Raw genomic sequence first — 16,985 nt, 5'->3', positions numbered from 1 at the left:
CCCCATCACCCTCAGCGTCTCCCCCTCCTGCTCCCACCCCGGGCTCTGAAGCCAGGAAACCCAAGAGGAAATGACTGAGCCCGTCTCGGTCCCCGCCCGCCAGCGCTCCCCTGGCCACACCCTCCGCCTGGACGCAGCTAGCGCCGCTGCCCTCTCCGCAACAGGCTGCCGGCTCGGGACCCCCAGCTCTGACGTAAGTCTCTCCTCCGATCCTCCTCCATCCGCTCCCCTCTGCCCAGGGGCCCGGCTCAGGTGGGTCGAAGACCGGATCTTCTCCTTACCTCTCCGCCCCCCATTCATGCTCACTTCTCCCGCCCGCTCCTCTGTGCCACCATGTGCGGCACTGCTTCTGTTCCTCCTGCCTCAGTCTCTCCTCCTCCATCCCTCTCAGCCCTCCTAGATCTGCCCAGCATCCTGTTCTATTGTCCCTGCAGGGAGGCCCCTAAAACCAGCTCACTTTTTCCTCTGAGGTCAGGAGCACATTACTCACTCTTCCTCTTTCCCCCTCCTTGCTGACTTCTCTGCTCTGGGGACAGCCCCAGAGGGAGGCACGAGGCCCTCGGATCTACTCCTGTGCCCCAGACCCCTCCCCATGCCCTGCAGGCTCAGTCGGGTCCGGGTAAGTGCTTCTCTGCCTCAGGACTGTCCCTGTGCAGTGGCTGCTACTGGAAGCCCAGTTTGGTCTGATGTTTCTTGTTTTCTTTGGGGCCTGCAGAGGGAAAAACGGAGCGGTGGCTGAGAATCCCCACTTCTGAGACCCTCCCCCTCCCCGCAGCCCACCGTTAGCCCTGGCAGGGGTCCTTGAAGCCGCAGGTGCCTGCTCAGGGTAAGGAAGGGGGCGGCAGGCTCCCGGGGGCGGGGTGGGGGGGCTGCCTCATTGATATCACCGCTGACCCCAGCTCTGACTTCCCCACAGATGTTGCCCACCGGTTGCCTGTGTCTCCTCCTCATCTGTGGTCTGATTCTCCTCACCAGAGGTAAGGCCTGGTCCTTGTCCCCACCCTGCCCCAGAACCCCCAGCCCCACCTTGAGTACATGTGCTGTTGAGTGGGCGGCTGGTGAGTTTGGATGCTCCCCTCCCGAGCCGGCACCAGGAAGTGGTGGCCGGATGAGGAGGCCAAGGTTACACCCTCTTTAGATACCTCAGACCTGGGTGGCTGCTTCCATTGAGTCTGGCCAAGGCCGATCCTGCTGGGCAGCCTCCACTTCACCTCCAAGAAGAACTCACTGAGTTTGATTTGGCTGGGAGATGGGTGTTAATTTTCTACTCGGCAGCCAGGAACCCTGGGCTCCCAGCAAAGCAGCTCCCTAGACCTCCAAGTGATATACCATTAGGGAAAGGAGGTGAGCTGGGGCCAGTCCAGGAGTCAATGTCTCACCCTTGCCTCAGAAGTGTTTTCTGACGGCAGTACCTGTGGTGGGCCTTTGCTGTTGCTTCCTACAAGGTGGGGGCTGCATGTGTGAGCTTGTATTGGCTTTGACCCTTCTCTATGATGCTGTCCTCATGCCCATTTTATGGATGAGGAAACTGAGGCTCAGTGAAGGAAAGAGCCCTGTGCCAGAGGCTAGTGAGTGGAGGGGCTGGGCTACAACCCTAGAACCCAGAGCATACTCTCCACTGAAGCGGCCCCATTTCTCTTTGATAAAATGGTTTTCATGCGGTCATTCAGTCATTCAACAAGCATTCACTGAGCAGCTCTATGTGCCAGATCTTACCTCTATGCACTGGGGAAACAGAAGCTCATGTTCTAGTTGGAAAAGACAGGCAGTAAATGATCCATCAGTAAATTATATAGCATGCTGGAAGGAGAAAAACAGAGGAGAGTAATGAGGATTGATCAGGGAAGACCTCACCAGAAGGTGACACTTGAGCAGACACTTGAAGGAGAGGAGGGGACGAGCCAAGCAGGTATGTGTGGAGAATGTGAGCAACAGCCAGGGCCGGGATGGGGTGAACAAGGGGTGGAGATGTGGGGGAGAGGAGAGGCCAAGAGGTCAGAGAGGTGACAGGGGACCAGGTGGCAGGGGTACTTATGGGCTGAGTGAGGACTCTGGCTTTGACCAGGAGTGAAGGGCAGCCAGAGGAGGGCTCTGAGCCAGGAGGGCCCTGATCTGACTCAGGTTCACAGGCTCCCTCTGGCTGTGTGTAGGGAGCAGGCGGCAGGGCCAGGATGGGAGCAGGGAGAACCAGGGAGGAGGCTGTGTGATGGTCCAGGAGGGAGAGGATGGAGGCTGGGCCCAGGAAGGGGCAGTGGCTGTATCCAACACTGGCTGCCTTCCTCCCTCCATCTCATTTCACCCTCTCTACAGTCCTGAGAAGTAAATTCAATTACTTGGCAGATGAGGCAACCAAGGCTCAGAGAGGGGACTTCACTTGCTCCAGGTCACACAGCAAGGAAGTTACTGGGAACAGAATTTGAGAACAGGGCCCTGGCTGACTCTAGTACCTGGACGCACTAGGCTAAACTGCCTCTCTCATCCCACAAGGATGGGCAGGGCGAGGGGGCTGGAGGAAGAGTGTGGGATGTTAGCATTTCTTAAAACACTTTCAGGAGCTTGGATTGATACCACCAAAGCTAATCAATCAAACATCTGTCTGCTGCCCCACCAGCAGGCAGGACTTCCTGAGTTACTTCCCAAAGTTTCAGAAGGGAGGGCAGGGTGGGGGTACTGGTGAGGGAAGAGGGACCAGAGGCTTCTCCCTGACTTCACATCCTTGATTTCCCAGGACAGACATTACAAGAGGCCACATCCATTCCTCAAGCAGACCCAACTTCTGAGAACTTTCATGCCTTGACTTCAGCCCCAGGTGAGGAAAGAGGGATGGGTTGGTCAAGATCCGGTCACTATAAATAACAAAAGCAACAAAAATCTTAAGCTTGGACCAAACAGGATTTTTGGGAATTTGTGTAACTGAAGACTCCAGAGATAAACCTTCATGCTTGGCTCCATCCAGGCTTAAATGATGCTATCAAGAATCTGTTTCCGTCTTCTGGTTCTGTTTTCTCTGTGTTGGCTTTATTCCCAGGCAGATTCTTCTCTTATGGGGACAAGATGGCCCATAGAGACCTGGGGCTTCTAAACTACCTGCTAAGAATCCAGAAGAAAGAGAATTTCCTCTTCCCCAATCCAGCAAATGTCCCAAAACTGAGTGCCATTGACTGGGCTCAGGTCACAAACCCATCCATGAGCTGATTATTGTGACCATAGGCACAGAAACTGATTAGCCAGACCTAGGTCTCCTGTTCCATGTCCAACAGGGCTGGTGCCAGCCCCAGTGAATGAAGTGGACCGAAAGTCAGGGAAGGATGGTTCCCCAAAGGAAGTTCTGGGGGCTCTTACTGAAGGCAGGTGGATGCTGAATAGGGGAATGGACATATGTGGGAGGGGAGGGCCTGAGGCAGGAGAGGTACTGGCATCGCATTTAGGCAGTTAGTAAATGGCTGGATTAATTCATGTCCATTACATCAAATTTGAGTTGCTATGGAAGACACCCTGTACCTCCATGCATGGGCCTTCTCTGAATCTTCTTTCTTTTCTCTTCCTATTTCCAAACTCTAGGCACATTCCACCCTGAACTTCAGCCCACTCCTCCGATTTCAACCCTGCAGACTGATGGTAAGTGGGCAGGGACAGAGGGTGGGAAGGTGGGCCTGGGATAGACACAGTTCCCCCTCTTCCTCTGATACTCTGAGTCCTTGGTTACCCATCTCAGTCCCCCAGCACTGAGTCCCCTGGTTTACTTTAAAAATCACTTGAAAAAATCATTTGAAATTGTGAAAAAAATAACATGCATTTAGAAAAGTATAAAAACCATAAATGTACAACTTAACAAATGACTCTAAATTGAACCCATGTAACCATCACTCATGTCAAGGAACAGAGCTTTCCAGACAGCCCAGAAACTGCATATGCCAATCCCATTCATTGTTTCGCTTGTTTTCTTTAATTTTTTTTCCTTTTTTGAATTTTCAAATCATTTCTTAAGTTTTTCTTGGAGTGCAACATAATTCAAAAAGTGTTCCCCAATTTTGTCCATTTCATGTTTAATGATACAGTGGTACATAAACACATTCTCCTTGGAAATAATAAAAACTATTGCAGGTAAGATGAAATCCCTTCATCCACTCCCCACTCTCGTTCTCTCCTCCCTCTCTGAGAGGTCTTCGCCGCTAGAACTGAATTAGGAGGAGGTCCCCAAAGATACTGCATTACCTGTGTATTACCTGGAGAAAATATACCAACTGGGAGGTGTCTTTGTGACTGTCCTGCACCTTGCTTTTCCCCCCCATGCAATAATGTATTTGGAAGCTCTTCCCACATTTCTACAGGAGCACCGATGTTGGTCTTTTTCATTGCCACGTGGTATTCTGCTACGTGCTTGAGCACAGCTAATGAAGCCACGCTCATCTTGACAAGCATCTTGGTCTATTCCAGTTCATCCTGCTGCTCGCAGTGCCACAAGGAGCAACTTTGTCCCCTACTCCTTGAGTATTTGTAGCTTATTAAGTGCCAGTCACAGTTCTAAATATTTCATCCACATTCACGCATTCAATCCGCTCACAAACCCTCTGAGGTAGAATTGACCATCATCCCCACTTTACAGATAAGGAAATGGAGGCTCAGAATAAGTCACCCAAGGTGTCACTACAAGTCAGTGACACAGCTGAGATGGGGGTCCTGGAACCTGGCTCTAAAGTTGACCCACGACACTGTGGGGCAAAGGAAGACCGATTTACTCTTCTATCAGCAGAGTGTGAGAGAGTCCCCCCTCCCATCCTCACAGCCACACTTGTACCTGGACATCTGTGTTCTTCACCAGCCCGAGGAGGGGAGAGGGCCCCTTGCTGTTTGCTGCAGGTCTCTGATTCGCTCCTTTCTCACGCCCACCTCCTTTCTCTTCTAACCTGAGTCGAAGCAACACCAGACCAGATGCAGACCCAGACTCCGCAACCGACAGAAATGGATGTGCTTCTAACAACAGGCCTGGGGACGGACAAGAGCAGCACGCAAGGTACAGCCTGGGATGAGATCAGCAACATTCGAATTGTGTTTAATTCTCTATCTAGGTCAGCATTCCCCGAGTACGTTTCTCAGGGCACCCGTTTGGGGAATTAACACATTTTTCAAAAAATTCTTTTCGGTTTGCGGTCAAAGGTATTTGGGAAATTCTGAGTTAAACACGTTTCTTTCTGGTGGGACTTCTCCGAGTCGTAATAAAACTTATTTGCAGCAGGCGGCCCAAGAGGGAGTGTCTCGTTTGAAGCCTTTCCAAGCCTAATAGACTTCAGGAACCCTCTTTAAGCAGGTGTCTTCACAGGGCTGGTCAGGGAAAACGTGACTGTGGGTGTTTTCTTGGTGTAGACCTTAATGTTAGAGCTGGAGCCTTTCATTTGCAAAATACAGAAAACTCAACTTAAGAAAAAAAATGTATTGGCGGTACACAGTCTAACGTTTGAGGCACCCATTTCAGGCACAGCTGGGTCAAAGAGTCCAACGCTGTCATCACGACTGACTTGCTCCCGCTCTCAGCTCTGTTGTCTTCATTTTCAAGCAGCATTTCCCCTCTCGGTGACACAGGTGGTCCCACAATTCCAAGTTTAGGTCACAAACTCAGCGGTAGAGCGCTTCTCTAACTCAAAGGCCTGGACTTGACTCTCATTGGCCCAGCTGGGGTCACGTGCCCTTGTCTGGCCAATGGGAGCCTGGGAAATAGACTGCTCTGATTGGTCAGGCCAGAGTCTCGTGCCCCATCCTTGGACTGCCTGAACCAAGTAGACCAAGAATCAGGGAAGAGGTGGCTCCCTTCCGGACGAGTGAGTTATATTACCAGGGGCATACGTACGGGGGCTAAGCGGAGATAAAGGCAACAGGGAGCCTCTAAGGCCTCTGTGATGATCCGTATGTGGGTGGCAGCCCTCACTGAAAAGTACTATAGCTTAGGCCACACTCAGGCTGAGATGCATGCACGGTTGCTCAGACTGGGCACTGCACAAGATCACTACCTCTAAGGCCACGCCATTCCCCTCGTAGATTTTTATAATTGTTACAGTATTCCAGTGATGGCAGTAAGGCATCTCATTCTGACAGAATCTGTCTACTAAAACAATTTTACTACACATGGAAATAAAGTGTCTTGGGGGAAGGAGATTTTTAAATTTATACAAAAGTAGGGGTGAGAGTGTAGCAGCTGTGTCCACACTTCCCAGTTGAGAAAACATCTTCACATTTCAGGATTCATTTACTCCCAGTCCTTGCTGACCTGAGTTCCTCTATGTGTTATTCCATATTCCTGGTTATACACGATGGAAATTCCACACAGGCTTCACTTAGTTTCCACTCAAAGTCCCTACTTGGAATTTGAAAGGCCCCGGAGAAGGGTGAGACTGGGTCACATGCTCCCCCTTGTGGCTGGGTTACAATAGGAGAACAAGTTGGACTGGGCATTTCCCCTAAAGGTAGGGGGCTGTTCCCAGAAGAAGGGAGGAGCTAGAGCCAAGTCGACAATAACAACAGTGGCCAGCATGTGCTGAGAGTTTACTCCGTGCATGAAGCTTTTGGGTAGTCAGTCAATGCTGACAACCCTATGTGGTAGGAGCTGTCAGTACCCTGTTTTACAGGAAAGGGAATGGAGGCCCAGAGAGGTTGCTCGGCTGGCCGGAAGCCACACAGCACAAAGTGGCAGAACCAGAATTTGAGCCCAGACTCCCCAGCACCAGGGCATGTGAGCCTCACATAGCACTGAGGCTGTTGGTTACATTTCCTACGGTTTCTCCTTTGTCCTTGCTGATGGTTTTGCTTATACCTTCTTCTGGGGAGGCTTTCTTGAACATCTCATAATCCTTGGCTGTCAGTTTGTATTTAGGCACTGAGACTGGCCTGGGGAGCTTGGGGTGTGTGCAGCAGCCTCTCTGCCTGCTGACTTCACATCAGGGCATCGGTCAGGGGTGACCACCTCACTGGGGACACTTCTCAGTGCCAGAGGGGCAGGTCTTTTCTTGGGGGATATTGATGTTTTTAAAGAGAGGAACTCTATGATATGTTTGATCTGGGAGCAAAGGCGATATTCAATATGTTTTCTAACAAGTGTCTCCAGGCTTTGTAACTGGGCCGGGGTCCTGGAGGCCCCTGTCTGGCTCCAATAGTTGTTACTTTTATTCCTGATCTTGGGGCGGTCCAGGAGGTCCTAGGATAGGGGCCAGGGGTTCCTTGGAGGTTGGTGCTGCTGGTCTTAACCAGGGGGTGCAGGCTTGTTCCAATATTTTGGTACCTGCCTCTCCTGGCTGCGTTCAGGGGTGGGAGTGGGGGTACTGAGCCTGCGCACTGAGTATCAGTGTGGGAGAGGGTCTTCTCCCAGACACAGATGTTCAATGATGTCTCTTGTTTTCCTCCGTGGCTCACTCCTGCCCTCCACCATCTTCTGGACACTCTGTCTGCCGATCCTACTCAAGGCTCCACGCCTGCCAAGACACGACCCCCAAACAAAGATATGAGAAGGGACCCTGCCTTCAGGCCGACTGGTCAGTAACTCCCTTCCCAGACTGGACACAGGCTCTTTGCTCTTCATTGTGTGTTTTTAGCACCTGAAATACTGCCTGGCACAGAACAGTTGCTCAGTAGACAGGTGTCAAGTGAATACCTGACTTCGAGGCTGGTATTCTTGTGGGTGGGCACGGAGTAGGCACATAATAAATGTCTAAACAGATGAACGAATGTGTAAGTGAATGCTGCATGCAGATGACCCCAGAACCCTATGGCCTAAAATGACAACCATTTATTTAGCTCTCAAGTCTGCAGTTTGGGAGTTTAGTGTGGGCTCAGCTGGGTGCTTCTCTGATCTCACCTGGAACTTAGTCATGCATCAGAGATCAGTTTGGGATCAGCAGGGAGCTCTGTTTGAAGGGGCACCTCGATTCTTCCCCTTGTGGTCTTATCTTCCACTTCCTGTCCAGCCAAGCCCAGTGAACAGAAGGAAATGATATACCTACGGGTCACATAAAGCATTCATTCATTCAAAAAATATTCATTGAGCACCTGTTGTGTGCTGGGTGCTGCTCTAAGGTGCCAGGGGTACAGCAGTGAACAAGACAGGTAAAAATCTCTTCTCTCTTGGAGCAGATGTTCTCATGGGGAGAGAGAGTAAATAAGAAACATAATAACTACATATCAGGTGGCTTTAAGTTGCTATCAAGAAGAACAAAGCAAGGTTAGGGTGAGAGAGTGACTGGGGAGTATTTTCTGTAAAGGTTGGGGAGACCTCACTGAGAAGGAGCTGAGGGGGAGCCACGTGGCTATCTGGGGAAGGGTGCTTGAGGCAGCGGGAGCAGCCAGTGCAAAGGCCCTGGGGGTGAGAAAGGGTCTGACACCATCAGCAGCAGAACGGGTGGGGTGCAGAAAACAGCCAGTGAGGAGAAGAGGTTAGAAGTGATGGGAGCCAGGTTGTGTGCCGCCTGAGGACTTCGGTTTCCCTGTGAGTGCACCAAAGCTGAGACCCAGGTGTCCCCTCACTGACTCTGCCATTCACTGATTCACTCCCCACAACTTTGCTCCCTTCTGCCCCTTCCAGGTTCGAGTGAGGAAGACCCCTTCTCCTATGGTAAGTTACCCATGGGAGGCTGGGTGGGGGTGGGGAGGGCTCAGGCCCCTCCCACCACACTCCTCCATTTCTCTCTGCAGATGAGTACACTCTCCGGAAACGGGGACTGTTGGTGGCAGCAGTGCTCTTCATCACAGGCATCGTCATCCTCACCAGTGAGAACCGGGCTTGGGCAGAAGGGGCTCTGGCACTGGGAGGGAGGAGGCCTTGGCTGGCACTCTGACCCAGGGGAAGGCTTTTGAAGGCCTCCGGGCAAAGTTGTCTTAAAGGCGGCATATCTGTATAAACCACCGCAGAACTCAGTGGCTTGAGATGCTAACCATTTACTGAACTTTTAATTCTGCAGCTTGGGCTCAGCTGGGTGGTTCTTCTGGCCGCAGCTGGATGGCTTCATGCATCAGGTCAGCTGCAGGTCTGGAGGGAACTCTGTTCCTGTGGTCACCTTAGTTCTTGGCCTGGTCGTCTTCTCCTCCAGTAGGCTAGCCTGGGCTTGTCCACACGGTGGTGGCAAGGGAACAGGATGGTGCAGCTCCCCAGGGCTAGAAAGGGCAGAGAGCTGTGATGGCCCCGGCCCACAGGGGCGAGGGAGGGCAATGGCTGTATCAGGGCCTGGTGAGAGATGGAACTGGAGGAGGGGGCCACTCTCCTCCAGGGAGAGTTTTCAAGCCTCTGCCTCCTGGTAAACCCGCCAGGAGGGAGCAAGTGGAGGGCTCTCTCCTCCCCTCCCCTCCTGCCCTGCTGTCTCCCGCAGTGCCTCCCTGCCAACACTCGAGTAGAACTCAAGGGCCCTTGGGCTGTAGCCTCTTAGGTCAGCCTCCCAGGGCCCAGTGTCTTGCAGGGAATGGGGGACAAAGGGAAGATAACAAGCAGATAAACTAATTCTTTTTAAAGTTTTTTAAAGGCTACAGATTACGTAAAACACAGGGGCTCCCAGTTTGCAAGTTAAGCTATATAACCCTTGCCAAGTTTTATGACCTCTCTTGTCCAACTCCCCTCATCAGGAAAATGGGCACAGCTACATCTTTTTGCCTTAAGGTGGGAGGCAGGACACTGATGGGTTTAACAAGAAATTGCTGATGTGGCCTAATCTGGGTTGAATTTGGGGGGGGGGGGGTCAAGCACTGTAGCCTCGGTTGTTCAACTTGTGTTGATAGATCCTGACTCCATGCCAGGCCCTACTCTCTCCCCCGTGGGAAACGTGAGGCTCAGAGATTTGAGAAGTCTGTCCAAGGTCACACAGCACATAAAAATCAGGGAAGGTCTGGACCCAGGTCTGTGTGAGGGCAGAGCCTGAATGTTCACTCTGGGGCCACTCATTGTTCCAATGACACACATTTGTGAGCACGGGCTTTGGGCCCAACCTGTGCTGTGACACTGGGGTCCCTGGTCCCCACCCTTGGGGACAACAAACAGGTAAATGCATTTGTGAGCCGAGTGGATTCAGAAAAAGAGCATCACCAGGAGGAAAAAGCAGAATGACAGGACTGAGAGGGGTGGGCAGAGGCGCTCCCTCTAAAGAGGTAGAATCAGAATGGATTCTGATGATAAGAAAGATGGTTGGGAAAAAAAAAAAAAAAAAACTAGGTAGAATAGATAAACAAGGTCCTACTCTACAGCACAGGGAACTATATTCAATATCTTTTAACAACCTATAATGGAAAAGAATATGAAAAGGAAGATATATATGTATGTATAGCTGAATCACTATGATGTACCCCATTGTAAATCGATTATACTTCAATTAAAAATAAAAAAGCGGGGGAAAGGAGTATAGCTCAGTGGTAGAGTGCATGCCTAGCAGGCATGAGGTCCTGGGTTCAATACCTAGTATCTCCATTAAAATAAATAAATAAATAAACAAACAGATAAATAAACCTAATTACCCCCCCCCAAACAAACAAACAAATGAAAAAGAAACCTTAAAAATAAAAGGAGGTAGAGGGAGCAATAAGTGCAAGACCCCGGAGGCAGGAATAAGCTGAGCATGTCACAATAACCACTGGAAGAGGCCAGGGTGGCCGGGGCAGTGTGAGCAGGAGCAGAGTAGGAGGCAAGGTTGGAGGACCAGGGAGGGGGGAGGCAAGGGTGGTGGCCAGGCGATGGTAGAGGGCTGTTTTCTAAAGTCCCTTTTGTTTTCTAAGATTCCCCCTCATTTGCTTTGGCCCAGCCCCCTATCCCTTAAACCCATCTGTCTACTCTTGCCTCAGAGTCTTTGCAGTGGCTGTTCCCTATGCCTAGAACACCCTTCCCCTAGGTACCCACATGGATCCCCCCTCACCTCCTTCAGGTCTTTGCTTAACATTACCTCCTCAGTGAGGCCCCTCTAGTCATCTCCATGAGGATGCCCCCAGCTCCTGGGCCTCCCTGCCTCCTTCCTTGTTTTGTTTTTCTTCATAGCACACATCACCATCTGACTCATCACCGTCTGTACGCTTGACTTAGTTCTTTTTCTCACTGTGGGTCTCCCCCACTAGAAAGTCATCTCTACTAAGGCAGGGATCTTATTCATTCTTGTTCCCAGCTGTGTCCCCAGTGCCTAGATCACTGCCTGGCACAGAGTAGGTGCACAGTAAATATTTACTGAACACAGGAGTAACATACAAGCTAGGATGAGTTTTCAGAGGGCTGCTCTGTGTGTGGGGGGAACTCCTCCCTGGGGCCCTTGCACCAGCTCTCCTGCTGGCTTCTCGTCACTTGCTCACAGTGGCTCTGGAGCCTCCTGAGGGGAAGGGTGGATGGGCCTTGTCCTCAGGCACCCAGAGCACACGTGATAATCAACATTGTCCCAACTCAAGACTGAACCATTTCCTTTGCCCGCAGGTGGCAAGTGTAGGCAGTTGCCCCGATTATGCCGGAATTCTGACAGGTGAGTCCATCGGAATGGGGACTGTTGACTGGATGGGCGCCCGGAGGCTGACTCCCCACCAGCTCACTGTGCCCGTCCTCCCTCCCTCTCCTTCCCCTCGTAGAACCTACAGAGTAGTCAGTAAAGCCCAGCCCGAGAGGGAAGGCATGGATGGAGCCTGAGCTGGGGCTGGTGGCCGAGCTCCCTACTCTCCCAGCCCTGCTCTCCCTGAAAGCTGCCTGGCTCCCTGGGCACTGCTCCGCAAGTTATGCGTCTTGTTCAGACAAGAAGTAAAGCACTGTGTTCTTTGCTCGTGGTCTCTGATCATTCCTGACTGTTGTGGGGTGGGGCGGGGGAAGGGCGGTGCACGGAGGTGGGGCTGGGAGTGGGGATGGGTGTTACCAGTGGAAGAAAGTGGCAGGGGCTGGGGAGGGACCCCGAAAGTAAACTGAGAGAATCACAGACTCAACAGCCAAGGTGGGGATTCAGTGAAAGAAGCCAGCCCGGGGTGAGGCGGGAGGGAGCGTGGGGCAAGACTGGTCAGTGAGAGGGTAAGCTCTCACTAAGAGGATTCCACCTACGGAGGATTGAGACCCCTGGCCTGGCCCGTGTGCAGAGCCTGGTGTCCAAAGCCGGCTCTCCCCTGACACTGGGGGGGAGCACTGATAACTGGGAGGGCACAATGGAGGTCCCAGGCCCACGGCGACCCCCTTTATTCCCCACTCCTCGGTCCCTCCAGCACATGCATGTGGATACCCCAGCCCACACACCAAGCTCCATCCCACCTCTACCCACAACTGACCGTCCCTGGGCTGCCTTCTTGGTCTGTGGGTGTGTCCACAAAGAAGGCCCCGCAGGCCCCGCAGGCCCCGCAGTAGGCTCAGAGCAGTTTGGGCAGGGAGTTCCAGGGTCCCGGGGACCAGAGGCTGGTGGAGAAGGAGCACATGCTCCAGTGGGCACTTCCTAAAGGCCCCTGGGTTCTGCAGCCCTTGGAGAGGGGGTGAACCAGATTAGGTGGGAGCAAGTCTTCTGAAGGGCCGGGCCTGGGGCAGGGGCTCTACCCAGGTTCAAGGGTCATCACACCAAAGCAGACACAAGGTTCTGTTCAAGGGGGTTACATAACAGTGTTTCACAAACTTGAGGTCACAGCCTGTTCATGGGTTGCAAAATCAGTTTAGTGGGCTGTAAGTAGCATTTCAAAAGAAAGCAAAAATAAGTAGTAATAAAGTAGAAAAGAAAATATCAAAATAAATCACAAATAATATGACTTTATATGTACATATATTCTCACTTTTTGCCACATTTTCATCCCACCTGTATTATTTTTCACTTTTTAAGAGGACTCCCCTTTTAACTTAAATAAATATATTTTAAAAGGCACAACGATATGCGGAAAACCATTATTGCTTCGTATAAATAGAAGACAGCCGTAAAGATGAATTCAGTGAAAGCAAGCACATATATTGCATGCGATATATATTGTTTATGTCTATATGTGACATATGTGTACACATGTATGTAATATATACATATTATATATGTGATATATATCATACATGACACATATAAGGGGATGCTAACAGTATTTTTGGGGGAAGAGGGGTAATTAGGTTTATTTATTTATTTTTTTAATGGAGGTACTGGGGATTGAACTCAGGACCTTGTGTACACTAAGCGAGCACTCTACCACTGAGCTCTACCCTCCCCCACCTAAAAGTAATTTTTGATTGACACCCACCACCTACTAATCAGAACAGAGGCCTAACCAATCAGGAGGGAGTATTATTCATAAATATAGCCTATGTTATATATGTACACATACACATACATGTGCATATTCATGTGTGATGTGTTATATCTATTAAATTCAATCATATGAAATTGTCACTATTCAATTTTTTTTGACCGATAAGCATAACAATTTCATATGGCACAACCTAATGATATACATAATGATGATGTATTTCATACTGCAGGTGGCTTTTTAAAACTATTGAAAAGCACTGGGGAAAGGGAAAACACTAATTTTCCTTCTCAGAACAGGAAATGCTGGCAGCCACATTCACCCCCTGGCTGGGTGGCCTCACAATACGTGGAAGGGTCTCTAGGACCGTATTTCCCAAACGTCAATCATCCCACACCCTCTTTGCAATTTCTGCCACATTCTCACCCTGCCTGTACTATTATTCACTTAAAAAAAAATCAACTCCCTTTTTAACTTAAATACATTTAAAAGTGTGATCATATATGGAAAACTAGTACTGCTTGATATAAATAGGGGGCAGCCATGAAGATAAATATCCAATGAAGGCAAAAAAGGAAAAAGATGTATTGTGTGTTGTGGGACACAACGGTGGCGGTGATGGGCTAGTTGGTGACATGGTGACATGAGGGTTGGTAAAAGAATTTGCCAGAGATAAAGTATGAGAATAGAAAAGGAGTTTATTAGGAGTTCACTGCCACAGACCACAGTGGGCCACACAGGCGAGGGGTGCCTGCGTGAGCACCAAGGGCCGGTTATTGGGGTCTTTTGTAAGGTCGGATCCCAGGGGGACTGATCGGCTTGTGCACTAGTCTCTGATTGGCTCTAGGTGAGGTAAGAGGTTTAGGGTCCGTGAAGGGCGGTGGGGTTGATGACTGATAAGGTGGGCGCAACAAGCCAGCCTGAGCTACTGTGAGATTAGGCATTACCTAGGGCTATCAGTTTGTTAGGGCAAACTCGCCCAGTAAAGAATGTACTGTATCTGTTGAGGGATCACAGGCAGACATCTGAGAGCCCAGAAATGGGGGTCATTGGACTTTGAAGGACGTCAGCTGGCCCGACACTGCGTTCTAGTTGGACACTGAGTTGCTGGCTGCAGGCTCCGAGCCAGAGGCCAGAGTCTGCTCTGATGGAGGAGACCATCTGGTGTCAGGGGTGTGATTGTTCTCTTGCTGCCCAAAGACACTGCAGAGTTTGGGAGGCCCAAGGCCACTCCCGCTTCTGGCACCAACTGCAAATTTAAGTGTCCCTAGGTCCACCCTTGGGTTCAATAATTCACCAGAAGGACTCACAGAACTCACGGAAAGCCATTATACTCACAGTTATGTCTTATTGCAGTGAAAGGAACCAGAATAGAACGAGCCAAGGGAGGAGACACATGGGGCTCCGTGAGTCCAGGAGAGCTCAGGCACGAAGCCTCCAGTTGTCCTCTTCCAGTGGAGCTGTGGATGGTGCTAACTTCAGGCCATGAGGTGTAACCATACACACAGAGAACTGCCAACCAGGGCAGCTCCCACAAACGCTGGTGTCCAGAGTTTTTATTGGAGTGCAGTCACCAAGGCATGACTGATCACCCATGTGGTCACCTTAGCATCCAGCTCACCTCTGGAGGTTAGGCTGATACCTGTGACCCAAAGCCCCACCATCAATCCCATTGTCAGAAACTGTCTGGGCTGGTCCAAGGTCACCAGGTAAACAGTCTTTTCAGGCAAGAGATTCCGGGGTCTTAGAGATCACCTCTCAGGAGCTGAGTACAAAAGCTAACTAGCCCTCTCTATGGATAAGGTTAAGTCTTTACCACTTGGAGTCTTCCTCGCTCATATCATTTGATGGATTAAAAGACATCAAAAAGGGATTTACTCTATCGCGATGCAATTCAATATGAGTTAACATTGTTTGGGGCCTAAAAATATCTCACGTGCCCCGCCTGGAGCACAGCCTGGACTTGAAGCGTCACCAGCTCAGGAGAACGCCTGACACCCTCCAGGGCAGAACCAGGGACGGGCCGACCCACTGTGTGTGCATAACTGGGGAGCTGGCTCTGGGTGTAGCCGGTGCCATCTTCCCACGGGGTAGAGATGAAAAAGTTAATACTGTATCCTGCAAATGCCCCTGATAGGATTCAGTGCTGCCAATTAGAAGCCCTCGTATTTCATTAGGAAGACAGAAGAGATCTTCCAAAGTTGGAGGGGAGGGGGTGTGAAAGCTGATTGATAGCATTTGCTAATTTCCACGGTGTAAATCTCCCACCATTGCCAATTTCAACGGAAAACGGATGTGGGGCGTGAGGAGGGCCAAGTCCCAGGTCTTGGTTGAGCCTCTGGGACGTGCCCCGCCAAGTGCGGGTCCTTGGCTTCACGCAGGAAAGAATTCAAGCGCGAGCCACTGTTGAGTAAAGGTAGATTTATTTAGAGAGGTACATACTGCACAGAGTATAAGGCAAGAGAAAGACAAGGAAAGAGGTGTGGGAATTGGGTGCTCAGGTTAAAGTAAAAGTGGGTACACCCTCCATAGACAGAGTGCGGGCCGTCTCCAAAGGGGAGAGAGAGATGCCAAGGGCCACTAGGCGTGGTGGTGTCACTTTTTATGGTCTCAGCAGCTTCACACGCCTACAGGTGGGATCAATCCAACTGCCCTGGGGAAGGGGCTGGGATTCCCAGGGATTGGGCCACCGCCCATCCTTTGGCCTTTTGCGGTTAGCCTTGGGGCTGTCATGGTGCCTGCGGGCATGTATTTGATCACGCTGTTACAATGAGTATATAATGAAGCTCAAGGTCTACTAGAAGTCAAACCTATTAATCCTTAAGGCCAACTAGCAGGTGCATCTTCCACCATTTTGGTTGCTGTCATTCCTTGATTGGCTGTGCCCTGCCCCATTCCCTCTTGTCTCAAATCCACCAATGTGATTTCAACCAAAGTTCAAAAAAAACTAACAATCGACTCTTGCCAGCTTGTAAGAGCCAGCTCCAGTCCACCACTGCGGTCCTACAACCCCTCACCCACCACAGATTTGTTGAATGAGTGAATGAATTAATAAAATTAGTCCCACAGAGCTAGCTTTCCCTTTCTGTGCGTATCCATGGCACACCCTCCATCTGCCTGATTTTTTTTTAAAGCAAACTATGATGTTTTCATCAAGTGAAATGTATTCAGTATAAAGGAATGGTCTATGGGTCCAACTTTCCCACTTTTTCCTGGTGTTAAATGATCCTTTTGTGTGTGTGTGTGTAATTAGAGCTTTGCAAACTATAGATAGTGACTCATTAGTGGCTCACAAGATCAGTTTGGAAGGTCAAGACAGGCATTTTTAAAAATGAAATCAAGTAGAAGAGAAGAGAAACTTCAAAGTATCAGCATTTGTCTCAGGCTGTCAGAAAGAGTTGTTCTGGGAAACTTTTGTTGTGAGTTATGAAGCAAGTGACTTTCTTAGAGTTGAGAAAGTTTGAAAGCCACTGTGGTTGATAGCAATGGTTTTTTTTTTTAATTAATAAACTTTTTAAAGTTAATAAACAGGAGTTCTCATACACTCCATCTCCCCACACAAGAACAACCTCCCCATTATTAATATCTCCCACCAGAGTGGTCCATTTGTTACAATCGATGAACCTACACGTGACACATCGTAATCACCCAAAGTCTGTAGTTTGCATTACCATTCACTCTTGGTGTTGTACATTCTGTAGGTTTGCAGAAATGTATAGTGACACGTATCCATTATTGTGGTACGGTACAAAATAGTTTCCTTGCTCTAAAAATCCCCTGCACTCTGTCTATTCATCCTT

At 50.1% G+C, this 16,985-nt stretch overlaps 1 protein-coding gene across 5 annotated transcripts; it reads left to right on the top strand.

Annotated features, from left to right (window-relative positions):
• Window positions 1–126: 126 nt before the first annotated feature.
• FXYD5 (FXYD domain containing ion transport regulator 5) lies at window positions 127–11,753 on the top strand. Of its 5 annotated transcripts, none has more exons than XM_032488155.1 (11): window positions 127–252; window positions 716–826; window positions 917–977; window positions 2,729–2,809; window positions 3,562–3,618; window positions 4,913–5,014; window positions 7,452–7,520; window positions 8,567–8,596; window positions 8,677–8,751; window positions 11,417–11,462; window positions 11,566–11,753. In XM_032488155.1, the coding sequence occupies exons 3-11, from the start codon at window positions 917–919 to the stop codon at window positions 11,621–11,623; spliced, it is 579 nt and encodes a 192-aa protein (XP_032344046.1). In that variant the 5' UTR covers window positions 127–252; window positions 716–826; the 3' UTR covers window positions 11,624–11,753. The 5 variants fall into 5 exon arrangements, with proteins under 5 accessions (XP_032344046.1, XP_032344043.1, XP_032344047.1 ...); XM_032488152.1 differs by having other exon boundaries at window positions 156–193; XM_032488156.1 differs by having other exon boundaries at window positions 156–193; window positions 11,525–11,753.
• The last annotated feature ends 5,232 nt before the right edge of the window (window positions 11,754–16,985 follow it).

The sequence above is a fragment of the Camelus ferus genome, chromosome 9, assembly GCF_009834535.1.
Source record: "Camelus ferus isolate YT-003-E chromosome 9, BCGSAC_Cfer_1.0, whole genome shotgun sequence".
Classification (NCBI taxonomy): Eukaryota; Metazoa; Chordata; class Mammalia; order Artiodactyla; family Camelidae; genus Camelus; species Camelus ferus.
Note: the sequence above shows the minus strand (reverse complement) of the source record. Positions and strands in the feature narration are given on the sequence as shown.

Bases quoted from the DNA above. Each gene is read 5' to 3' on its own strand.
- FXYD5 (XM_032488155.1), top strand. From the start codon at position 917: ATGTTGCCCACCGGTTGCCTGTGTCTCCTCCTCATCTGTGGTCTGATT. The intron at 8,597-8,676 runs GTAAGTTACCCA...TTCTCTCTGCAG, and splicing joins GGAAGACCCCTTCTCCTATG to ATGAGTACACTCTCCGGAAA. The intron at 11,463-11,565 runs GTGAGTCCATCG...TTCCCCTCGTAG, and splicing joins TTATGCCGGAATTCTGACAG to AACCTACAGAGTAGTCAGTA.